General features: G+C 40.0%; 1 protein-coding gene across 2 annotated transcripts in view; it reads left to right on the top strand.

The window, feature by feature from the left end:
* Positions 1–26,297, top strand: part of HGFAC (HGF activator) — a 41,470-nt gene that overhangs the window by 5,326 nt on the left and 9,847 nt on the right. Inside the window, exons 4-9 of one of the 2 annotated variants that reach the window (XM_009956283.2) lie at positions 3,793–3,866; positions 8,800–8,913; positions 10,068–10,199; positions 11,182–11,292; positions 23,715–23,889; positions 26,189–26,274. In XM_009956283.2, the coding sequence (XP_009954585.2) occupies positions 3,793–3,866; positions 8,800–8,913; positions 10,068–10,199; positions 11,182–11,292; positions 23,715–23,889; positions 26,189–26,274 (692 nt within the window). Of the gene's footprint in view, positions 1–3,792; positions 3,870–8,793; positions 8,914–10,067; positions 10,200–11,181; positions 11,293–23,714; positions 23,890–26,188; positions 26,275–26,297 lie in introns of both variants that reach the window. The other variant, XM_086464447.1, reaches the window with a different exon arrangement.

Here is a 26,297-nt window from a genome sequence, read left to right as displayed (position 1 = left end):
TGGATGCACCCTACCTGTTCGGGGGCAAATGCAAGGAGACCACATCAGGAGAGTGCTGGATTATGCACTTAATGAGTCCGTGTCCTTAGTCCTTGAGTCATACTTTAAGGCAGAACTATATATAGTGTAAGCCAAAACCTGCTCCAATGGGCTTTAATTTTATGATATATTTTCTTATACTACATATGACACAGATATTTTGTGCTAGTCCATCATATCAAGTTCAATTGAAAGATGGTGTTCCTCATTTAACAGCCATGTCTACCTTAATACAAAGCTGGATCTCATTTATGAGATCTGCTGTGTTGATTCAAAGGGCTAAATGTGGAAGGCAATCAGACATGATGTTGTCCATTTGTAACATTAAATGTTTCAACATTAATCAGAGTCCTGACCACAGAAACCTCTCCCTGCTTACTCTGAGAGCAACAAACAAGTTGTATCTTTATAAATATTTATCAAAAATACAGGAAAGAAGACAAAATAATTGCAGTATTCAAATAACAAACTTCCTTTAACAGCATCCTGTATTGCATTTCCCTTTAATTATAATCTGTTTTCACAGATAAATTTATATTTAGTGGCCTCTTACCATGTACTAAAGATGTCATGTAAACTTGCCTTTTGTGCTGAAGAGAAAAATTTAGCTGGAATTGTTGCTAAACTTCATTGGTACCTCCAGAAAGACAAAACAGTGTAGGAACAGACAAAATAGGGTTGCATTGAACACCTGTGAGAGCAAATGGGGAGGGTGGTCTGAATTGCAGTCAAGCTGTGGCTGCAGGGGTGCTGCCAGTGCCCTGCCCTTGTGTCCTGTGGTGGGATGGGTTCCCCCAAGATCCTGCTAAAGGGGAACGGCGGGAACAGCCTTTGGGTTAGATTTTAGCTGTGAATTGGAAGGTGTTGACTCTTGCCCTGGAGAAGCCTTGTCCTGTGCTTGAACGTTGCATGTGCGGGTCCCCATTATGCCAGTTTGCAAGGATGGGCTTAGGTCTGTATAGGAAGGGCATGGCCCTACCATCTTCTCTGGAAACCGAAAGATTTGATACTTTGGCCACAGACTGAAAACAGTACAAAGGAGAGCTTTTTGGCCAGCTGGATTACAAGCTGGAGAGTTTATGGCAGTCTCGAAAAGGAGAAGGACATGTGAGTTGAGCCAGGAGATACCAAGCATCAGACTGTTTTTTTCTGGTGCTGGTGGTGGTTGCTCTGGTGTTATCAGGCGAAGTCTCTTGTGGTCAGAACAATACCTAAAAAGGTCTGAGGAAACCTCCAGGCCTTGAACACAGTGAAAACGCCAGGTGTGATGGCAGAGCTCTTTCCTTCCACCAGTCTGCTTTTGGACTGAGGCTTTGCTTGCTCTCCAAAAATTCCTATTATTAAGTCCCCCAATGCTCCTGATGGGTAAACCAGACTGCTTTCCATTTATCCTGCCTACCAGTTAGGCCTCATCTGTGATACACCATTTTGTCCATCCGTTCCCAAGCTGTTTACCATGCATGGGTTTAAAAAGTTGTTTAAATCAATCCCTACTAGTGGACTTTTCTGATGTAATTAATCTGGTATTTGTGTCTTTAAGTTTTCACTTTTTTATTAACAATTTTATGTGACAGGCTGATGTAAAGACAGTTGTTATCTCATAAATTTAGAGAGCGGGCCCATTTGCAAGTAGCACAAAGACATAATAAGCCCGTTTGGTTGGTCTGGCTGCTGGAGGTAACAACCCGTGAAACCAAAATGTCATCACATTTTTGGTAAGCCTCCCAGCAAAGAAGAGGTTTTGAAAAGAAAAGGAGGGAGACTAGTGAAGTAGCTTTGAGGATGTGCTGAGCTTTTCCCAGACAGTGAGAGATACGTGGTGGAAAATATAAAAGGATTAGGTGAATATACAAGAAGTCTGGCACTGAGGAGGCAGCCTGGCACCGCCGGGGAGGGCCAACTTCTTCATAGCCACTGCAAGGTGACAGGGAAGGAGAGGTTTGGTTGTGAAGTGCATTGGGTGGGAGGACCAGTGGGTTGTGGAAAGCTAGTGGAAGATGCCTCTATCAGGGTCTCTGATAATAAAAAATATTTCAGAGGGGAAAAAATTGAGTTCTCCATTTGCTTAGAACTTGGCTGCTGCTGGACAGACTCCAGGAGTATTAATTTGCATATAAATTGGTTTATTCCCCCTAATGATCAGAGTTTGCTTGCATTCTTTAGGCGTATACAGCGCCTTTTCCATTTGCCTCTTCCATGCTGCCCAGTGTAATGTTGCTCTGCTAAATCAATAATTATGTCAGTCAGAAAAGTCAGAAATATTTGGATTCTCCTTCCCTATCACAGCTGGCACAGATCAAGTGTTCAGTCAGAGATGGTTTTGCCAACAATGACACAAGCAGGGCTAAGAATCACTTTTAATTTACTCCTCACCTTAATCCTCATGTACATCCTTTAAAAAAGCACAATCTACTTCCCACCAAAGAAGCACAGAGAAATTTCCATCAGCTCCCAGGAGAGTTGCATGGGCCTTGATGCCTGTGAGAAAACAGCCTCTTTAAGTATGTGTCAAGTTAATCTGCACTAGACTACCAAGCGCCTTTCTTTTTGTGCACCTTGTATAATTGAGGTCACCAAACTTAATACACTTGGCCTATTCAGATGCTCCATAGGAATTAAAGCATTTTAAATACCACATAGCATCTAATTAAGAAGCAAAGTAGGGCAGTTAAAATGGTAGACATGCTCTACAATAAAATTTCAATCTAGCTTGTGACGTCCTAGGGGGAAAAAAGTGTTTGATAACATAAGTGTTCAAGGTCTGATAAAAACACACATAAAGAAAATAGATTATCAGGCATGTTAAATAAAGCAAAATCCCATTTCTTCCAATGCCATGTAGCCACCCATTCTCCTGTAGTGGCAGCTGATATTTATTATGCTGCGTTAGAACTGGTTGGTGGATGGCATGTTGGAACAGCCCGTGGACCTCCAAGGTTCTGCCTCGATTCAGTCACACACTCCCTGTGTGGCCCTGGGGAAGCCTAGAAGTTTGCTTCTGCAAATGGAGAATAGCAGCTTAATGCTCCTTGGAGTGCTATGAGCCTTGGAGATAACAGGCTGATGAGGGCAAGGAAAGCACATGGATAAAACGGTTGTCAAAGTTTGTCTTGGTAGGATTCCCACGGGTGGCATGGTGTGAAGGACTCAGTCTGCTGCTCTGCAAAAAAGGAGATGTTTTATCTGTGTATTTGGAAATCACCCTATGTCAGTTATTTCCTCATTTCTTCTGGCAAGATAAAAAATAGAAATACTTTAAAGGAACCAAGTGCAAAATACGTTTGCCACAGAAAGCCAGGAAAAAGTCCCTCTGTGGACAATCTCCTGCCTCCACAGATTACTAAAGTAACTAACAGGCATGAAAAATAGATTAGGTCCTGTTTTCCTTGTTTTGTAATGAATAAACGAGACAATTTACTTCCTTCGGTTTTGGTTTTTGTTTCTTTCTTTCATTTTCTGATCTTAGAAATACAAAGAAGGTTGGGTTTTTCTAGAGGATTCATTGGAGATCTCAGGTCTGCTTCCACATCTCGTTCTTAGTCTGTATTTTGTTTGACAGGAATGGGGCAGAGCATCTTTAATAAAAGAAAGTGTACTTTTCCTCTGATGCCAAGAGAGTTTGAGTGAAACAGATGCTAATTAGAAAAAAAGCTATGAATTTCCAGGTTGCCAAAGTGTGAAGGCCATATAGTTTCAGTGCAAACACCCAGGTTGTTTAAAGCTGCACTAAACTGCACCTTTAATTCTTTTCAGGTGTTCAACAACACATAACTATGACCGGGACAGGAGATGGGGACACTGTGCTTCGTTGCCCAAACACCACTCAGGTAAGGCGAGCCATTGCTGGGTTGCTGCAGATACCTGGCTCCTACTTTGCCACCTGCAGTAAGGAGGGATGGTGTCTTCAGTGCTACTTTTATTTGGTGTACACAGAGCAAGCCTTCACATGAACTGTTTCCAGGATCTCTCTGTGTCTCTGCATAACCATAGCATTAGACTGTGAATATCATGCAGTCTTTAATTCACTCTCTGTTGACTAACGAAGTCACGGACAGAAATTATGGTAATGCCAACACGGAAATCTGAACTACTGGAGCCAAGCACAGAGGCATTCATCTTCTCCTCCCTCATGGCTTGGATGCACCTTTTATTTTTCTCTTCACTTATTCATTTAAAGAGCTGAATTTTCTGTCTGGCCAGTTAATTTTTTAGAAGGTACAGAAACACTTCACACTCTGTACAACACACAGCTACCACTTCCAGTTGTCCTTCCTCGAGATCTCAAGGTAAAGAGCAGACCTTCAACAGCAGACTTTCTTGGGCTTTGGGCTGTGTCAGAGAAGACAAGAGGACAGATACATTCATTGCAGGGGTACCAAGGGACAACAAAATGGTTACTTACCTGAGCAGTGCTATGGCTTCATGTGGTCACCACACTCCAGTGCTACGGCTTCGTGTGGTCACCACACTCCAGTGCTACAATTACCTTACTCCAAAAGTCTGCCTAAAACAGGAAGCCAAGGTCTGTGGCAAACTCCCCTTTCTACATAAGTCACTTTAATTGACACACTGGGTGAAAGCACCATACCCCAAAGAGTTCAGTGGGGAACATGCATCCCTGTCCTCAGCAGTACCTTGATGGCTAGCCCTTGCTTGTCTCTGTCTCCCCGGCTCCATGTTTCATGAGTTGAATGCTGGGGAATCTCATTTTATAAGGAACATATATATCTAATTCTCAATATATACAGCAACAGACCAGCACTGAAAAATCTGGTGTTGCACTGACCAGACTTGATGCCCCTGAGCTTGTTTTTTTTTCTGATCTGTGTCTAAATGCTGATCATGTTCCTCTTTTCTCCATCTCACTACTTTCAAATGTGACCTGTCTTGTTTAGCCTGCAGGATACAACCAGATGCCCTTAGATGTTCGTTTCCCACTTTCAAATGAAGGGCATTTTCCATGATCCCCTTGCAGGGAGTTCTCCTCTGTGTCAGGAGTCTCATCACCAAGCTGATTGCAATCCACCAGAGTGCTTGAAAAGCCAATGTTAGCTGAATCATGCTGGCAGTCTAAAATTAAGCAGTGCACAGATCATAATTTCAGACTTAACAACTTCAAATTATTTTCCAGCCTGGCTTTAAAGCAGATTAACAGTAGATCAGAGACAAATGACCTAACCCCAAACAAGCAACAATGTATGTGTCTTTGTAATGCAAGTATGTCAGACACGAACATAGATTTTATAGACAGCTCATGCTTACAAGAGTTAGGTTATGAGGGCTGCACTACTTATTCATGAGTGCCTTCCCAGAGCTTAAAATGTTGGAAACTGTAACTTGCAACTGCTTTAATCCTCCAGTGAAACACTGGCTGTCATAGTGGTGGCTGGCTGACTCAAGGAGGATTTTCCAGTAGCTGAAGAAGGAGATCTCCCAAGCCTAGTGTTGCATTTCTAGGGGTGCCTTGTGCCACCTCTGTCCCTCAATCTGCCCATCGCCATTGCCCTGCCAGACCCACATGCAGTTATCTCCGCAGTGAGCTGGCTGCCCACAAGCCTTTTTGAGCTTGCTGGGTCGTTTTTGCCAGTTATCCACCACTGCTGCACAGGGTGGTTTCCAACAAGAGAGCCATCCTGTCTGCCTGTCCCTTGCTGCAGGGTACCTGGCTACTGCTTTTTCTCCAGAAAAAGAGAGTTCTATATGTGAGAGAAGAAAGGAAAGAGGAGGAAAGATGGAGTAGCTGGAAGAGATGAGTGCTGGCTGTTGCAAAGAAAATACTTTATTTCTGGAAGCATTACGAATTTTGCAAAATTAAATAAAAGTTCTTTAGCTGTTAAGTTATTTATAAACATAAGTCTACTTATTTTTTTAAGCAGCAAGCACTATATTTGGACTTGGAGAATGTTTAACAGATCACCAGCCATAGCTTAAAGAGAAAAGATTTATGGTGAGGTTGAAAGGAAGGAGCAGCATAATGGCTGAAGGGAATTTCAAGCAAACAGGATGAAAGTTGGCCTGCTGGGGAAGATAGCTGGGAATAAAGAAGCAGTCAAAGTGAATAATGCTGATCTTTAAAATGTGGAAAATACATGATTTTGCTGTGAAAAAAAAATCCACTAAATTATTAAATTTTGGGAGGAATCTCAACCACTTTATAGACACTCGAAAAACAAGAAAAAAAAGAATTTTTTGGGGGAAGAGAGTATCCTTTGGCCATGAGAGATGGGTGAGGAGTGTGTGAACTGGGGTGGGGAAGGAGCTGCTTGAAAGCAAGGGCTGAAGCACGAACTCTCTCCAGGCCAAGAATACCATATGTACATGGGGAATCGACTTGAAATCATTGGAGCTGCTTACAAATTAGTGTTAAGCAAGTGTTGGAGGCATTGATCCAGAAAAATACATCTGCCAACTTCAAGAGAAAGTTTAGCTGAAAAGCATTTAGCTTCAAGGATGATGTGAAGCTCAGGTATGAAGGCTCTGCTGAGGGAGATGTTAGTACTGCACTGCACAGAGCCACAGCTCACCATAAAAACACCTAAGGTGCTTGTTCAACCCTCCCCTTAAAATCAGTGGGAGCTTTATTGCTGCCTCCAGGTTTCCAGAGGATCCTCCACTCCTGCCCAAGGGATCTCTGTGGAGACTGTGTGTAGTATCTGTGACCCCTTTACATATACAGGCCAACCGGGCTGTGAATGTGTAGTTCTGTATATGTACATATATTTGCATAAAAGTGCAATGCCCCTATGTGTCGAACTGCCAGATCTTGGGCAGTCTGTTAGGACTACTGCTCTGAATGTCTGGAAGTCTTGGACAAATGGTCAAAATCCTAGGGAGGCCCAGACTGGGGGGGGGAAATGTGCCAGACAGTGAGGTTTTTTAAGAGAAGTTTGGACTGATATGGAAAGAAGAAGTAAAGTGGTGTGGGCTGTGCAGGCAGAAGGAAGAGGCATCATCCCAGGAGGGGCGCTGGTGAAGAGCCATCCCGGTTCTGGGAAATATGTGTGGCAGAAACAGCACTTTTTGTGGGAAGATATGGGTAGAAAGGTGAGACGAGGCTACTGCTCTTTCAGCAGAGCTGCAGAGAGGTGAAGCTGAAGTCAAGGTTATTGCTAGTGAGCATTGAGTGTTTAATGCACGAGAGTGGGGAGATTTTGCTGGGTGGCTTTAGACATTGCCTGAGCAGACAGAGACTTGGCACTTTCCAGTTTATTCATAGTTAATGGTGGACAGAGTTCCCTGCAGGGAACTGTGATGTGTCCATGTACTCATGAGTAGAAGTTGTTCCTGGACTCCAGGAAAGGTGGGAAGGGACACGAAGCTCCAAGGAGGTCAGACTGGAGTAGTGGGTGGCATGTAGTGAGGGACGCTGACTGGAAAGAAATGGAGGACTGGAAGTGCTTTTTGTAGATTTAAAGAAGGTACAAAAAATGGCTTGAGCATTGCTGTATCAGAAGATGGCTTGGAGATGAAGTCATGATTTGGATGTGATGGGAATAGGAAGCACAGGATTTTCCTTTGAGGAAACATTACACCACTAAGAGTTTCACAACTATCAAATAGCAGGAACAGTAGGAATGTCACTGCCTTTACTTGCTTTCCCTTGATGTTATCCTGGAGTGAAACCACCAGTGAATACACCCAGAGCTGTATCTGGTATCAATTGCACCACTTTATTCTGAAGTAAATATTTTGATCCACGCAGAGTAACCTCACATTTACACCACTGTGGCAAACTTCAGGATGTACCTTTCATGCTTTGCTTCAGCCCCGTATCTGCGTGCCTGTGTATCTACATGTTGCATCCCATGCTTAGGACCACGCTCTCTAGCTGAAGGAGCACCTGGATTGAGTAATTCTACAGTTGCCCTCCAAGAGTTTGACTAGAAGATCCTAATGCAGGCAAGCTGTTGGGCTAGGTCTGCAATAGATGTAAAACATGATGTTGGCTAACTTCAGGGGAGAAGTTAACATCCCTTGACACTGCCTGAAATCAGGAACATTGCCTGGCCAGTAAGACTCTTGCAACTTTTGTGTTGCACATTACCAAATAAAGCTTCTATCTCAGGAGTTAGAGGGTTGTCCTGGCACATCCCCTCCTCTCCCACCATATTTTCCCACGATTTAGAAAAATCTTTAGAAAATAGACATATACTAGACTGGTTCAGTTTAGTCTTGCTTGGCCTGATTTAACTTGGATGTGCCCTTGTTTTCCTTTATTTTTTTTTCCCTTTGTTCCAGCTGTCCATTAATTTTCTACATAATCCAAAAAGCCATAGCAATTCTTCTGTCGGGGGTTGCCCTTTGTGTAATTTGAAAGAGAGATGCACAATCCCAGTCGCTGATGTTGAAATGGGAAGCGTGCAGGGCAGCAACCCGGGCAGAGGCAGAGCTGCAGCCTTCCCTCCCCAGCGTAAAGGCACAGCTCCATCTTGTGGGCATTTGTCCCATCTTCTTCCTCACCACAGTGGCAGCTCTGGCAACTTCATGCGTCCCTGGACCTCTGGACAAGTTACGCTGGGGAAGTTTCAGCTCAGTGATTTACTATACGGTTTTTAAAAGCTGGATAAATATAGCTGCTATACAGCTAGAATCAAACCCAATGTGAATTAGCTGGGTAAACTTTATTTTAGGTTAATAGTTGGTATTAAAACCACTGTGCATGAGACCAAAACGGTTCATGTAACCAAGCCGATGCGTAACGCGACAAAGCATGGCTTATCTGGCACCTGTTAACAACAACTTCTTCTGTGGCCTGTCTAGATCACTGTGCAAACAACCCTTGCCAAAACGGAGGGACCTGCTCTCTCACTCATGGCCATAGGATGTACCACTGTACCTGTCCTGAGGAATTCACGGGCAAGGACTGTCAGATGAGTAAGTATCTTCTTCCATGAGTGTTACAACACGAAATACGAGCAGTAAGTAGAGCTTGCTAATGTTTGCTTAATGAAAAGGTAGTGCTGTTGTGATGGGAGAGACCACTGCAGCATGAATGTTTGTGTAGGCGGATTTCCAAATGGTTATGACAGACAATCCATACTGACAGGACAGCTGAAAATAGCTTGATTATACAATTATAAATCCAAGCATGCTCTGAGCCAGTGAGGTATTAAGCTATGTGAAACACAAAGAACCTCTTCCCCTCCCTTTGCTGTTTTTAAGATTTAAATATCCCTTACATGTTTGGAAATTACTAATAATATCATCTAGTAGGTAGGGCAGAGAGACATGAAAAAACAATGTTTCAGGTGATGCCTTATGTATATGCACACATAGGTCTATTATGACTTTCCCTATGATGTCAGCTTTGCACCAGGGCAGCTGCTCCACTTCCGTGGTAGTCATTTTTGAAGGAGGAGAGTTGAGCCAAAAGGCTTTGCTTGGGTTATTTTTCCAGTTTTATGGTGATGTTGCTCCCAATTTACTGCGCATCAAGTAAGGAATTAGGCTTTTACACCGAGGGTTTTCAGCTGGCCTTGCTGTTGTTTAATGAAAGTTTTTCATAGAATCATAGAATCATTTAGGTTGGAAAAGACCCTTAAGATCATTGAGTCCAACCGTTAACCTAACACTACCAAGTCCCCACTAAACCGTGTTCCCTGCAGCTCTACACTTCTCTCACAACAATACACAAAGAAGCCTTTTTCAGTGTTGATGCTGCACTGTCTCTAGCACAGCCCATCATCTGCAGATGATGCAGTGAAGAGAGACAGACACAAGTATATACCACTGCTTTGGTATTTTCTGTTTGTTGAATGAACTTTTGGAAGGGCTTAAGTAATGGTGATGCTGTCATGCCCACAGGGCTTTAGAAGAAAGCCACCTCTGCCTTGAGGTCCTTGGAGCTGCTGTTATAGTGGCTTAGTGCCCCCACACAATGGAAGCTGTCTTGCTTGAGAAGCACTGTCAACAAACATATATCTGCTCAACAGGAAAAAAGGGATGAGCAGGGAATGATGGACACTGCGGTGCCATTCCCTGAAAGGAATAATCTCAGAAAGCTTGTGTTGTTTTTTACGCTGTTTCAGAGAAATGTTTTGACAACAGTCTCTACGAGCTCTTTGATGTGGGCATGAGCTGGTCAAGAGTCCAACAAGGAGCTGTGGAGCAGTGCACGTGTGTGAACGGCCAGATTGAATGCAGGAGTGTTGATCACACAAGTAAGGCACTATTTTGTATTACAGCTGTTTGACTGCATGGAGTGGGGATAAAGAACAATCAGGATATCAAAGCCTGAGAGAAGTTATACACAGTAATGCTGCTCTCGCAGCTCGTGTATTCTCCCCAAAAGAGAACATTTTAGCTTTCCTTCCCATGTGTAAGCAGTAATGCTGACCCAAGAAATCACTTCAATGTGTCCATCTTTATTTGAGGAAGCAATTATACACTTTAAGCTGAATTTTAGGGACACACGTCAGTGTTTTCTTTGAGGGGTGCAATCCTGAACTGCAGTATGTAAGAATACATAACAAATTATATAGCAGAAGTGTTAAAATATCTCCTCCAAAATCGTAACATGCCTGCGAGGCACACCCTCTTCTACTCTTCCCCTGCACACCTACAATCACTTCATATTGCTTTTTCATCTCTGGGTTTTCTTCCCAAGCCTATCCCACTCTTGAGTTGCCGGCCTGTAAACTACCCACCTCCAGGATCCCACATGCCCTGCATCGACTCAAGAGTCCCCATGATTTTTGGCCTTGACATATCCGTTCCTGTCCGTGGTGATCCTTATGTTATGAAGTCTCCTCCTTGTTTTGAGGCTGCCAGGTCCCTGACACAGCTGGCCAGCTATCTGCAGGGCATGTGCTTCCTCTGGTCACTATCTGATGAAGCCAGCAGAGCACCTCCATTTTGGAAGGAGAGATGGTGGGAAGTGAGCCATATACCTCACCTATATATCTGCTCTAGCATGGCTATTCTGTTATTCAGGGCTGACTTTTACCCTGCCCAGACTTTGAAGTAACTGAGTAAGCTTCATAAAAGCTCTTTGAAATAGGTAGATGCTTTTTTTCTAATAAAAAAGGAAAAAACCTCCCCAAAGTGCATATGCTTGGAGAGGGTGTACTAAAGTAAGTTAAAACGGACTGATTCTCTTGAATAGTTTGTACCTTCGGTTTGATCTTTGGTTTCTGCTTGTAGGTTGTGTTCATGATGCTTGCATGAATGGTGGAGAATGTAAAATGGTTACCTTCAGTGGGAAAATAGTATGTGATTGCAAAGGAAATTATGCAGGAAAGTATTGTAATATTGGTAAGTATAATAACCTACCAGTGGGCAGGGAATTTGGAGTTTTCTTCTGGGTGTGAAGCTGGTGGGTTTTGCCTCTGTGTAGTATTCTGCCTTTACAGACACTTCTTGTAGTAACTGAAGAGTCACACAGGACAAGTGTTTAATGTATTCCTCCAGTGTAAAACATAACACACTCTTCATCACTGAGACCCTGATTCTAAAAATATTTGTTCACTACCTTAACTCTATGGAAAATTAATCACAGTAATTTGAATCCAATTACTCATGCCCATATGAAGAGTGCATGCTTCAGGGTTGTACTCTAGTGCAAACACTTCCCCACGGATCCATGCACCCACTTGTAATGTAGGGATTTACACTTTGACAAAATCTAGCAGCTGACTGTATTTGGTAGCACCAGATTATTGTGGGAAGTAGACAAAGATAAAATGCATACCCTTTGTTTGGCTTACCTTGTACTTTAAATTAATAGCACATTTAGCCCAGTACAGCTTACCTAGAAATCCTGACTCGCACTGGTGGGACAGGGCAGAGAAAACTGCTTTTTGGTGCCTATGTGTTAGTTCTGTGGTGCTTCTTATTAGATGCTATATAGTTTTGGATATCATTTTCCTCCAGAAGATTTCTCACTGCAGGAGTTAAATCTGCTTGTGAAGATTACCTGCACGCTAACTCCTCAAGTTATATCAGTATCAGTGGCTGCTTTTAAAATACAGCAGGTTTTAGGCATACATTATGATAGACTTTTAGTTACACCAGCCTGTGGTCCTGTCAACTCACTGGCTATGTCTTTCTGAGTATATAAATCCCATGGCATGTCAAAATTGAAGATAAGTCTCCTGGTAGCTATGGTGGGCACCTAGTTGGTCCAAATGGGTGGTAGGGTAAAAAACCATGGTAACGAATACTGGAATTGGTATCTGGCATTCTTTTTTTTTTTTTTTTTTTTTTTTCCTGATGGATAACAAATGGTATAGCCATCTATTCAAGCTGGAAAAAAACCCCAAACGTTTGGGAGACCAGCAGTCCAGCTGGAATAACAAATAGCAGGAGCAAACTGGCAAATTGAATGATGCATGAACTGATCCTGAACCTTCGCTCACCGTGTACCTGATGAATCGTGCAAAATGGGCTTGTGACTCTTAAGTCCTTCATAAGGAGCAATATTGTAGCTCTGGTTTTTTGTCCTTTAGTTGCCCTAGGGAGAATTGTCCCAGGCTTTGCGAACGCTGCTGCACAGATCCGGGTGAGGGGCTGTGTGTGCATGCTGCACGTGAGAGCTGGTGTCCTGGGGAGGATTGCATGCTGCTCACCTTCACATGAAATTGCTTTTCAAATTTCTATTTCCTTACCAGCTTCCCTTGCCCAAAGCAGCAGTGCTGTGCATAAACATTCACCCAGCACAGCCTGGATTATAAATATCAGGATGACAGTGTTATAGCTGTAATACTGGTTTCTGTCTGCCTAGCTTAGAACAAGAAATAAGCAGGTGCTCTTTGATTACTTGAAAATAATAAAGCAAACATTTGGTTTGCTAAACAAATGCCTTTAGATGCTTACAATCCATCTGCGTTCAGCTGCCTAACACCCCCACACAAAATGGGAACTGAAGGATTATGTTTATGCATCAGGGCCCTTCAAACAAGTTTAAAAACGAAAAAACCTTCTTTGCCAAGATTCAGTCATTCTAAATTCACACAAATAAATTAGTGCGGGGTGTCTATAGACCTGGTAACATCGTCACACAAGGGCAATGGCACTCTGATGAAAGCACTGGGAGCTTGTGCTCTCACAGCACACAGAACTGATTTTTAAATATATGTTGGATGAACTTGTTCTTCAATCCTTCAATTTGATTCTGTGAGCACAGCTGGCTTTTTTTTTCTTTGTTTTCCTTTCTGCTGTCTTGTATGGTCTCCCTTGTCTGACATGACTGAATTGTGAGGTTACCTTTTAGTCTGAATAGCTTATGGTTATAATGCTTTATTCAGAGAAAGTTACACTGTCTCCAAAATACACTTTATTCTAAATTATTCATTTATAGAGACAACCTTAAAACCAGGTTATGACGCAAAAGTATCTTCCTTTTTTTAAAGAAAAGAAAACAAACAATTTAATGAACAGTAAGTACCCGCAAATGTTATTGGGCTGTGATGTGCTTGAGGTCTCTCTGATTTCCTCTGCCCTTGCCTTCTACAAAGAATAACCAGTCTTCATATGTTTCTAATGTAAAACCAGCTAATTTATCTTGACATTGCACTCATAAATATTAATAAACAAAGTGCCATCCTGGGTCAGCTGACAAGTCTAAGTGCTACTGTGACTCAATCATTGGCAAATTAGAGGATGACTGAGGAATAAAGCAAGTAGCAGGAAATTACTGAGAAATACTTCTCCTGGTTGAGGATTTTCTTAGCAGATGGCTGGACCATCATATTTAATAGAACTTTACCTGTTTTCCATCACTTTGTCTAAACTCTTTAGAACTCCTTTATGCTTTTTCCTTTCACAGCATGCCATGTCAAGAAGTTCCAGAATTTAAATAGATGTGATGAGAAACAGTATTTTCTATTGTTAGTTTAAAACCTACTGCCTGATAATTTCATTTCACCTCTTTGAACAGTGAGTAACAGTGAATAATCATAACTTTTGTGATTTTACAGATACCTATTTATCTGTCTGTTAGTTGTTTCTTTTTCAGATTTTGGGGTCCCTTTCAGGAACCAAAAATCATCTTTTGACTGTTCTTAACATTCTCTTGCAAACAATGGTCATATATATATGTATATATATATTGCCAAGCCATTAGCATAATGGCCATGCGGTTACTGGCAAATTATGAGCTGACTTAAAAGAAAAAAAAGGGAGGTGATAAACGTAACATGGAAGATATCTATAACAAAGGAGACTGATATACAAAAGACAGTTTCTAATATAGATACCTATTCTTTGTGGTAATACAATTTCTAGCCCTTAAAGAAGAAATCTTCAGTACTAAAGAAAGAACTGCCATTTTAGAAAACGTTCTAACAGTTTATGCATAAGATTTCAGTGAAGTTTAATTCCAAAGGAAATTAGGTACATCACCAATAAATCCATCCCAAAACAGATGCTGTTCAAAATTATTCAAGGATGCCTTTTTAATTAAGTTTAATTCATAATAATTGCACTTGGATATGCACTTATTTGTAGAAATAAGGATTTTTGTATTAAAAAAGTAACTTCATTCACTTTGGAGACAGAGGTTTTGCTGAGAGTGCTCTGAATCCAGGCTTTAGGTAAAAATTCAGATCTAATTATGCAGTCATGAGTAGCAATAGCTGTCTTAATGTACACAGAAAGTTACAAAAAGGGCCCAGACTCAGCCACTTTGGCAGTCATAAATGTGAGGAAGAAGTGAAACCCAAGAAGGATGTGAGAGTGATATTTATCTCTGGCCCAAGTTGGTATAGAGAGTGGAGAGGGAGTTGTAAAGATTTTTTGGGAGACATTTGACTTCAGAAATCTTTAACTTCATTGGAGGTGATAACATGGTTATAAACACGTAATTGTAAAATTTATTTGATATTTTATGTTTCTTTGAACAGATAGGAGCCATGGTAGAGATATTGGTTGAATACATTCTGGATGTAAGGATAATGGACGGATGTTATAATGAATGGATAATTCATTACAATAAACATTTATGCAGATGTCAAAGGAAGTTGGGGGGTGGAGGAAGGAGATGAGAAATTTTTTTAAGAGATTGGTGTCTTTAGGTTTCTGTGGTTGAAACCTCACCATTGTAATCACACTGTAGTCCTTAGCGAAGTGGAAACTAGCACACGTTTTGCCCCATTTCCTGGGTAAAAGCACTTCCTTCTCCTTATCATGGAGTTCTTCCTCTGGTATTATTTTGGGGTGTGGGTTGCTAGTTAATTGGGGGGGCTAATTTCTATATTTAGGTTTATTCTTTATTTATCGGGGGGTATGTTAGTGGGGATCTTTATTCTGTTTAATTGGTTGCCAAGCCTTTTCCTGAAACATTTTGTCTATATACGTGGCTTTGTTGTGTTACTGGTGATCAGAGGAACAGCTGGTAGTCATATGTGGATAACTGAGGTGGGGTTTAACACTCAGTATTTCAAGGTTTGTCAGTTTTCAACTGGATTTTTAGGGTCTAGAATTACCTCAATCATTAGGTGGTACATTGTTTTTGAAGGCTAGCTGGGGGTTATTTCTGGCTCGTTACTTGTATTAGGACTCAGCAACAGCTCAGGGTGTGTTCTTGTGGAACTGTTTATGAGAATAAGGTAGCTGTGTAATGAAGTAAATCAGTAGGATGGATGAGTTGTGGCATATTTTGGTGCTTTTCATGATTAAACTAATGAAGAGGTAGAAAGTGGCACTTGGAAAGCCTGTTTGGATTTGTGTCACTGTGGTTGTGGGTTACAAGAGATGGTCGGTTTGAGAGTATTGGGAGGACTGCACAGAGGGTTATATCTTCTGAGTATTCTTTGGATTAAGGTTTGGGTAGCAGTGATGTTTTTGGTAGTATTTTGGTCATGATGAAAGATGAAGTTGCTGAAGGTATTTTTGAAAACCCTTTAAGTTTTCTAGTGGTGTTTTTTTTCCTAATTAGGCTACGGATAATGGAATCAGAGGGGTACCATAGCTTTAAAGAAAGTATGAGTTGGAATGCTAATTGTGGAACGTTTATGTTTATATAAGGAGATGTATTGTTGTATATCAGAAGTAGGTTGAAGATTTTTAGAAAAGGAAGATGACAAAATAGCTGAATATTTAATTATATACAGGAAGGAAACCCCTCTTGGCCACGTCTTTGGGGGTTAAACCAGGGGAGTCTGAAGTAATAAAAGAAGTAAAAAAGACAGCAAACCCACCTCTTTTAGTGGTTGTTTTACTGCAATAGGGTGTTTGCAGTTTTCTACCAAAAAAAGGTACTTTAGTAAAGGAAATTCAACTCTGGAGGCTGGAGGGAAAGTTCTAAATCTTTATCTTCTGAGGAACAGAGTGAAAAGAAGATAATGAGTCTTAACTTTTTGGTTTATGTTTATCAGTGTTATTGTATAATGTACTAGAACACTTTTGGATTAGTGCTTAAATTTTTATTTTCTAGGATCCTGGAGTAGGGTGGGAGAAAGGAATAGGGTAAAGTATAATAACAAGGTCAGCTGGCTGACAATGATAAGTGAGTATTCAACCAGTCAGTCCCTCACTGAGTAACTAAGAGTTGAAGAGGATTTGTAAGTGGGGCTGGGGGGGTTGTTGTTTGCATGTATGGAGCATTGGAATTAAGGAAGTAAGAAGTACTTGGAAGTAAGAAAAGTAGGTTGGAAAATAATAAGGTTAATATTCCCCCATGGCTGTGGAAGAACGGATGGAATAGCAGATAAAAAAATCATTATTATGGTTTGATATGGCTTGGAGAGGTGATTTCATGGTTTGCAGGGTAAAGTTTTATGGGTCCCCTGGGAGGCTGCATGAGGGCAGGGCAAGTGTTAATAAGGCAAGAGAAAGCCTAGGACACTGTTGCAGAAACAGAAAGGGCAAGTTGGACTTTTGTCAGATTTTTAATTGTTTCAAAATAATTCAAATAATGCTGGAGTTACATGGAAAAAACCTAGGTATAGTATGCTATCACCTGCAACGATAAATGGTAGGAGGAATCGGAAGATGAAGGAGTGTGTAAGCATGGCATTATCAACTAAGAACCCACCTCTGGTTCATTGTACTAAGACAGTGCCAATATAGGGGATGGTGGACAGGAGCCTAGTAATGACTGTGGCTTTGCAAAACAATAATTATAAGGTGTCATTTATGGAGGTGATAGATGTGAGCAATAGTAGAGAGGCTACTCTGATCTCCCAGGTTTCTTTATAGAGTTAGGAATCATAATAAATACTTTGGCTGGTATAGAGAAAAAGGCTGATGATGAAGAGAACCTCATTGGCATGGAGGTTATGGATTAGTCATTTACAATTGACATCTTGGCAAACGTGGGCTAGGGAGGAGAAAGCTAATGAGCTTATACTGTCAGCAGTATAGCGTATAGCAAGGATTAACTCTATAAGGATTGAGTGATAAGGCAAATACCAAGGAATAGGCAAAAATCCAGTCAGAGATAGGAGTACGTTGATCAATAAAGGCTTTCTTTATGTTCACAAAGAAATGTTTTTTCCAGATGCTGGTGGGCACTAAGATTTCTGTGGTGCCTTCTGTATTCCTACAGTGATGCCTTTTTAGATGACAAGTCTTTGTTGTAACCCTAGTATAAACTAATATGATTAATATTATCAGCTGCTGATATGAATCAGCTGCTTAGTCCTTGCCCTTACAATAGGGTGCCTGGCTTGGCAGCAGTATAAATTGTTGGATGCTGGTTAATCCAAGGCCATAAAGGTGTTTTTAATCCTATTTTTAGTTTATTTGAGACATGACAGTGGTAACAGTTAATTATGTTTTGTAGAGGACACATCTTCTCTTGAAATGTGAAGGGATTGATTTCTCTTAATCTGTGCAATCTGTTTTGCTTTATAATTGTCATTTAGGGAGGTGATTGAAGGGAAGATGTGGTACAGCATCTCACAGTCTTTCAGCTCACCCCTTGGATTACTGCAGAAACCTCCATTGCATTGTTTGTGTCTCCCACCAGCTCACCCAGAGTCCTTCAGGTGCTCCAGACACCCCCCTTCTCATTACTGGCTCTCTACAGAGCAACAGTTCATCCACTGACCATCATTAATTGCTAGCCAGTCTGTTTTGGTTTTTGTCTAGAGACTTACCTTGGGTCATACTCTTAATACTTAAGTACCTACAGGTATATAAAAAAAAAAAAAAAAGAAAGCTTTGACTATGAAGTAGTGCAGTACTCATAAGGTAGTCCATGCAACAGGTTGTTACTCTGTCAAAGTAATACAGCACTGAGATTTGCTTGTTGCTGCTGGAATGTCTTTCCTCTACCTATTGAATATCTATTTCATAAATACATTGTTCCTTTTAACTCTATATACCTACCTATTTGATTGCATTTATGGCTCTGTAAATCGTAACTTGTGCTAGAATTTAAGATTATCAATAGAAAAATGATAAAAAATGAAAGAGAGACAGTCATTCCTGTTATCTAGGATATTACTTTTCTAAGATATATGAAAATACTGGTAGAGTCTATAGATTTCTGGATTTGAACCTTTGTATGAAAGAATCCAATTTACTCAGAAGGTAAATTTGTACATCAGCTTTTATAACAAACATAAATCTCTTCAATTTTAGCTCAGTTGATTGAGTACTTGCAAGTGCAAAGGTACAAGGATACTTGGAAGAAGAAATACAAAATACATAAATAAGTCTAGCTTCAGTGAATGGAGTGGGCCACCCTTATGTTAAGATGCAACTTAAAGAGATCTTTTGTGCTATATAAATCACTTTGGTTTTCCCTGTCCTAAATCCATCCTTGTTTTACACAGTAAGATTCTTTTAGATTTAATTAATTACAAAAGGATGCCAAATAATTCCACGTTTCTGCCTAGGTTTTGGCTCAGACAGAATGTTTGTGTTTCATATTCAGGCTACAGTTTCAGTGAGGATTTATTTTAGTCTTAGGTGCTGTCAGTCCAGAGGTTTTATTGCTATTCAACAAACCAGAAAGCAGCACAACTATTTGAATCAATTATTTGTTATAAATTGGTGACATGCATTATCTGCTGTTGTATTAAATCATAAACCCAGACAGAAATATTGAAATCTAGATAGATAGTATAAATGTATGATTGAATTCTATAAAAATATAGCTATATAAATATGTAGCTTCCATTATACTTCAGTTGTGGTTTATTTTCATTAATTTGCAAACTCTGAAAGGTACAGTGGGTGCTGTTATTCTCACTTTCACAGACAGGTATTAGTGAACGAAAATGTGAAGCGATTTGCTTCTAGCCAGGAACAGTCTAGTCCTGGGATTGCTGCCATTAAATCTCCTGCCCCTACTCATTGGATTTCACATTCTCATCATTGAAGGGTGAAAAACTGGCAACTGCTTTCTTCAGTGCAGTCTATGCCCACCTGGCCACCTTCCTAGATATGTACAGGGGTTTTCAGCAGCATAGGGAGCCACTGAAAGATAAATCAAATATTAATTTGGGAGCAGTGCTAGGGTAATGTAGATGTCCTTCAAAGCTCTCTGTGTGAAGTTTGTCTCATTTTGCACAGGAATGTCTACCTTACTGCTTTCAGAATACCTGGGAGGTTTTCAGCGCCTTATCCAACAAAGTGAGATGCCTGTAAGAGCAATCTCTACAAATACTGGAGAATCCTTTCCATCATACATTTGTTGCCAGCTCAGACTAGTGGTTAGCTGCACTTGCAGCAGAAGTCAGCTCCCTGAAATCAAACATTTTCACACCTTTCATCTCAGAGGGGATCTCACAGTTACCCAGGAAGGAGATCAGGGAACTTCTAGTTGAATCAAGAAAAGCTGGACCCTTCTGCAGGCATCCGATGAGTCTCAGCTCATGTAGGAAGCAAACTTGACTTACACCCTTGTAATGGTTGCATTGAAGAGCAACACATTCTGCAGTACTGAGGCAGTGCAAGCAATAAGCTTATGCAGAGGCATAAAATTTCATTGTTCATTGTTATTCATCTTAATTGTTAATAGATGAAACAGGATCAGGTGGAAATACAGACATATTAGAAAGGCTTCAGAGAGATATGAATGCCCTGTCTTGAAAACTAGTTGTTATCTACGAGTGCTGAAGCACTTTTCCTGACCAGTGTGCTGCAGGAAGGCTCCAAATGGAGGATGTTCTCCTAATTCCACAAAAGTTTTGCTTTAGTTTATGAATTTCTGAAAAACTCTTCCATCGGTATAGTTGATAATTAAAACGCTGGAGAAGACCTCTTGTACAGGCAATTGTAAGCAGAGAGGGGACTTATGTCTTCCTCTTCCTTCCTCTCCCTTCCTGCTGTCAGCTTGTATACAGCAACACAAAAAAAAGGAATTTATTGAACACAGTTTTTAATAAAACAAAGCATTACTGAATGAAAGGCTTACTTAAAACTATCCGGTCCCAGTAACAGGACTATCAGGGGAAAAAAATCTATTTTTATTAGCAGAATGAAACAGCTTATGCGTATCTGGAAGGAAAATACAGTCAAAGCTAAAAAACATGGGGAAAATTGCTGATGAGATGTTTCAGGGAAAAGAAAACCAGAAAGATACATTGCTTTCTACAGAAAGACTTCCAAAAGAAACTCATAAAAATGCTCAGCTGTGTAACTACAGAACCTGAAACAAGATCTGGTGACAAAAAGTCTTGTGAAATGTTTTCAGGAAGTTAGCAATCAGAACTGGTTGGATAACTGCTATTTCAGGTTGCTTTTAATTTTGAGACCTGAAACTGCTTTTTTACTGAAAAATTAAAAGGCAAAGAATTAGTGTGACATGCTGATAAAATGTACCATCCTAACACAACTAGAATGTTTTCTGTGAGCTATTTAAACCTCTTGGGTTTTAAAAATACATCATAACAGGAAATTATATCTAGTTTTAAATGTTAATGATTTCTTTTCCCTGAAAAGAAATCAACAGTGGTGATACTAGCTATAGGTCTGCAAAGTAACCTGAATCTGCATTTGCATCAGAATTTTCATCATCTGAAAGTTTAGGCCATTTCTTCTCTTAACATAGGGATTGGCAGTATTACAGGGAAGTGAACGAACAAGAAAAATACATATATTATGCCCTCTATTACTTTCTTCCAAATAAGTAAATAAATATGTTTCAGAGTTATGAGAAGTTGCAGAAACTAGAGAGAATTGAGAACAAACAATTCCGAGTCAGAGCGATCCATTAAGAACTGCTGAAAGCAGAACACCTACACAGCATTTCAGATAGAGGGAAAAAGAAATATTTCAGTGCTGTAACTGTTCAAAAAAGAGTATTAGAAGAAAAAGATCTGTATGACTGCAATAGTTGCAGAGATTTTTTGGGAAAACTGTTTGTCCTGAATTATAGGTGACAAAATGTATTAGGCTTTGCATATACTTCTTAATGGCCTTAGATACATAATGAAGTGCCCTTTAAGGAGCACTGATGTAGGTACTGTGGTGTTACTGCAAGTCAGTCAAATAAAGCTTGCTGGATTGGAGAAAAGACCAATGGAAATCTACTAATGATATAGCTGTGTTAACCTAGATGCTTCTCCACAAGATACGCGATTAATTCACTTTACTCCTGTGCCCAAAATGCTCCTTATAAAACCAAAAAGAAACAAAAAACCTATGAGAGATATTACTGTTCCTCTCAACAAGTGCAATATGTAGTCTAAACTTCTTAGTTACAGGAGGAGAACATGAAGGATGGTTTAGAAAAGGGCTAAATGTTTGTAGTTACATGCTTCTAGCGGCTTTAGCAAAGACTGGCAGACCTGAAGAAACAGAGATGCGTTGGATTTTAAGCCTGACAAGAATGAGCACAACTTGTAAACACCATCTGCAAGATGTCCAAACCATTGGGATTGCAGAGTATGGCCCTGGTTCTGCACTGAAATAGAATCTCTTGTTTCATCCTCAGAAAAGTAGTCAACTCTAAATCATTTCTGGATGTAATAAATACGAAGTACAAATAAAAACAGCACCTGGCACTCCCCTCAATAAATGAATGAAAGAATTTAGCATACAGCATGTTGGTGGTATTTTCATGACACTGTTTCAGGCAAACAAAGCAGAATAACTTGCAACTTGCCCAGAAAACAAACGGCAGGGTTGCCAAGAAATGGTTACTAGTGCTAGCAATACAAATGATAGACAAATTAATTGATGTGAGTTCCTTGATTATGGTTGTTAAAACGTGAGTTTGATTTAATGCTATATTCAGAGTTATTGAAATAAAGGGAATTTAATTCAGAGTGTGTGTGGGAGAAAATGTCTCATCGTCTCAAGTGTCTGCCAGGCCAAGCTAGAAGGCGAGTTTTGCTAAGTATTTGTATGCCAACTCACACTGAAGTTCTTGCACCAAACTTCTTGACCTCCAGCTACCAAATTTGTGCCATATGCGTGCCTGTGGTTTTGAGGTCTGTTGCTAGACTGATGACTTGGAAGGATAATTGACATTATCAGTTCAGTGCTGCAATTCACTATTTCAGTGTTGGTGATATGCCCCAGTTCATGTGTTACCTTATTCTGTCAAAATAAATAGATCTTTGGCAATAGCTATCCACACTGTGTGGTGTGATAGATCATCCTCACAGCGTATTTTTCAACAGTCAGGCAATTTCATGATGTTATATATTTAAGTAAGTTTACAAGTTTAGAAGAAGATTCCACCAGTCTTGCAGATGTCAAGGATAAGTCATACTGACATGGCTGGGATAAGAAACCCTCTGAGGCTCGGTCACAATTAATCCTTTTTGTACATTAGATGGTTTTGTGTTTCCTTTGGGATACTCTGAGCTGTGTTTTGAGGTGTAGACTTTCTGCTCAGTCTAGCTATTTGTATACAAATGCGTCCCCATATGTTTTTCAGCCATAATGCTGGTATGTGCTGTTGATAGATCTTGGCAGCTGAGTATACAGGTCACAGAATATGTATGTGTCAGACCTATCTGAAGAAATAACCCATGTGCAGGTGGCAAAAAAATGGGTTTTGAATAAGAAAACTGGACCTACTAGTGAAATTTTTGCAAAACTGATAAATTTGCAGTATGTAGCTACATGTATATAATATACATGGATATAGCATGTATATATATCCATATATATATATATGGATATGTACCAGAACATAAAGAGAAATGTTTTCCAAAATCAGGCCTTTTAAGCACTTGCTGGCAGGGCAGGATTGTTTTCACTACTTTACAACAGAAATATGTCTGAGCTGGTTGACTTAAGCTCCCTTTATTGTCAATGGAGATTCAGTCAAAGTAGTCAACAGTGTATGGCAAGATTCATCTCATCTTAAAAAAAAATCACCTCAAACAGGCTGGATTAGTTTGGCACTAGAAATGCCTGTTTCTCTTAATTGACTAAAAAGGGAGTCTCCAGTGATGAGCTCAGTTGTGTCTATAATTAGACAGGAGGAATCCCAGCCATATTGCTGACTTTGCTGCAGATTGCAAACTAAAATCCGCCATACGCAGTACAAATTTTAGGTCTAATTTTCTGCTGTACTGCCTGTTGAATAGTTGTTTGTGCATGTGTAAAATGAGGCTAACTCACTACTAATTTTAAATAGGTGTTTTAACTGCTTGGGTTCTTTTTTTTTTATTCAAAAAAGTCCTCATTTGATGCATTCCATGCCTGTGAAAGGTGAAAGGCATATACAGAACTGGGCCTGCTGGCTCTCATTTGGGACCTCAGCTGTGAAGTAAGTTTTTAACACATAATTAGCATCGATTCCTGACCAGTCTCTTATGCTTTGCCAGTTCCTAGCCATCGGTGTTATGTTGGCAATGGCACAGAGTACAGAGGTACAGCAAAGATGACCATTTCTGGACACAGCTGCTTGCCTTGGAATTCAGACTTGCTTTACCAAGAGCTTCATGTCGACAGTGTTGAGAAAGCAGTACAGCTTGGCTTGGGGCCGTTCTCTTACTGCAGGTGAGAAAAGTTCTCATTTGTCCTGTATTTGTAAATCAAGAGATGGATGTACTGTGGAAGGCAGAAGGGCCAGGAATCTGAAAGCAGGTGTTATCCCTGTTTTGGAAAAGCTATGCTGACTCAACAGTCTCACATGAGGGATGTAAGTGTACAGAAGACAAGATCTGATAGGTAGGCTAAATCAATTGCTGGGTCTGCCATGGGAATCTCAGACACAAAATAATGTTGGAAATTCCAGGTCCTTTTTTTTTTTCTGGGATTTTTTTTTCCAAATGAAACCATAGTGCAAAACTTTTGAAACTGTTCATAAATGACTATCCAAAAGGAGGAAGAAATACAGTGGCCAAATTGAAATAATTAAATTTTAATTTCAAATTCTTAAATTGTGAAATACACAACATAAAGGAAAATATTTTCAAAAGTGAAAAGTTATTTGAAAATGAAAAACCAAAGCACTGTATTTCAATAACGTTGAAATGGGATGTCAGATTTCTTTCCTGGATGTCTTCCAAAGCAAAACTGTAACCAATAAGTTTTCACAGTGTTTCAATTTTGATTGAGCCACATATTGACAAACTACATTTCTGCTGAAGTTTTCTGTTCAGCTATAATGAAAAATAGCTTGTGGTATACAGGTTTGTGCTTTCTCCTCAGCCACTTTGAGTTCCCTCTGTCTCTGAGGTCTTCATGAGGTCAATGGATATCCACTAATAAACCAAATGTTTCTATTTAGAGAGAATCCTGGAGATAAACAAATACTAGAAATCGAAACTTTAGATGATTCTCCATAAATTACTGGTTGATGTCTAGGTTTTGCGTTCAGTGGGTTTTTTTTTTTTTTTTTTTTTCCATGGAAGTTATACCAGTATTTCAGGAAAATCAGAATGTACTGCACTTCCTAATTTGCTTGACGATAAAAAGCATACATGCATGCTGAAAGTAGCTCTTCTTCTCTGTCTAATATAAAATAGTAATAAACAGTTTCTACACCATCCCTTAACCCAGATTGGCTTGCTTTCCAAGGCTTGGTCCTGATCCAAGCACTTAAATATGAGATTTACGGTGTCCCAGCACAGTATGGCAATTTATCAGGCATGTATTTTATGCTTTGATAAATCTTGATCCCTTCGATTTACATCATTTAAGCACAATATTCACTTGCAGATTTGAAATGCAGAGAACAAAATGGTGTAGGAGCTGATGTGTTCATGTTCTGTAGAGCCAAGAAAAAGACTTCACTTTTTTGTCAGCTTGTTACAATTTCTGGGGATATCTCTGCTACACTATATAATCCTGCAGATATCTTTTTCTTCAATAGTCTAATTTAGAAACATTGTTGGCGGAAGATGACTCAACCTGTGTTGCTTCTTCAGTTCTGAGAATTTGAAAGTGCCTTAATCTTTTTCTGAAGAGCAGTCAGATTAAAAAGAAAGAAATATTGAAAAACCTTACAGTAATAGATAGGGCTTCTGATAAATTCAACTGAAATTGAAATTACTGTTTATCTGGAGCTCTAAATTAGCTTGTCTATTTTTTTTGGCCTATAAAAGTCCTTTCTGTGTCTTCAAAGTTTCCCTATATTCTTGGAGAAGTAAAGTGGGCAAATTTCTGGTTACTTATAAGGAGTTGATAAAGACAATTAAGCTGTACCATGGAGAAACCCTGGTGAAATCAAACGAAAACTTGTTTGACACCAAGATAACAAAGGACTAAACTGTTTCTGATAATCCTTTTTTTTTTCCCTTTTGAAGAATATAAAATTTTCTTGAGGTAGTCTTTCATTTCCTCAGACTCTCCAGGGAATGTGAACCTGAGCTTCTCAAATTCGTGTTTGCTAGCTATTCTTATTATGGATTTTCTATGAAACTACCTGTGTTGGAATTTCCTCACTTAAAAATATCATCTAAAAATGGAGTCTTTCCCATGGGATTTAGTCCTGAAAATAGCTGAGCTGATCTCTGTTAAAGCACTTCAGTGTGGGCTGTATTTAAACCATGTGAACATGCTCATGCATCCAAATAATTGTAGGCAAATTTTACAGGTGTTTAGTCATGTATCTGTATTTCAGGTCCTAGAGAACCGTAGACTTGGTTATCTTTAAGCATGTGGAATTCTACTGAAAGGCTGCTCACCCATTTACGGGTTGGTTGGTGCTTCAGCGCTTTGTCAGATGGCTTGAAACTCGTGGGTCCTGTCAGTCCTCTGCATGCTGCAAGAGGAAAAAGCAGAAAACCTCTGGGAAGCTTGGAACAACACTGTGGTTAATGCTTGTAATTCACTCTCCCCCTGAATTAATTAGAAATCCAGATGATGATGAGAAGCCATGGTGTTACATCATGAAGGACAACAGTTTGTCTTGGGACTACTGTGACATTCCATCTTGTGGTATGTAAAGGCTCTCTTAAAAT

The sequence above is a fragment of the Leptosomus discolor genome, chromosome 4 (genome assembly GCF_034619465.1).
Source record: "Leptosomus discolor isolate bLepDis1 chromosome 4, bLepDis1.hap2, whole genome shotgun sequence".
Taxonomy (NCBI): domain Eukaryota; kingdom Metazoa; phylum Chordata; class Aves; order Leptosomiformes; family Leptosomidae; genus Leptosomus; species Leptosomus discolor.
This window is presented reverse-complemented; position numbering and strand designations above follow the sequence as displayed.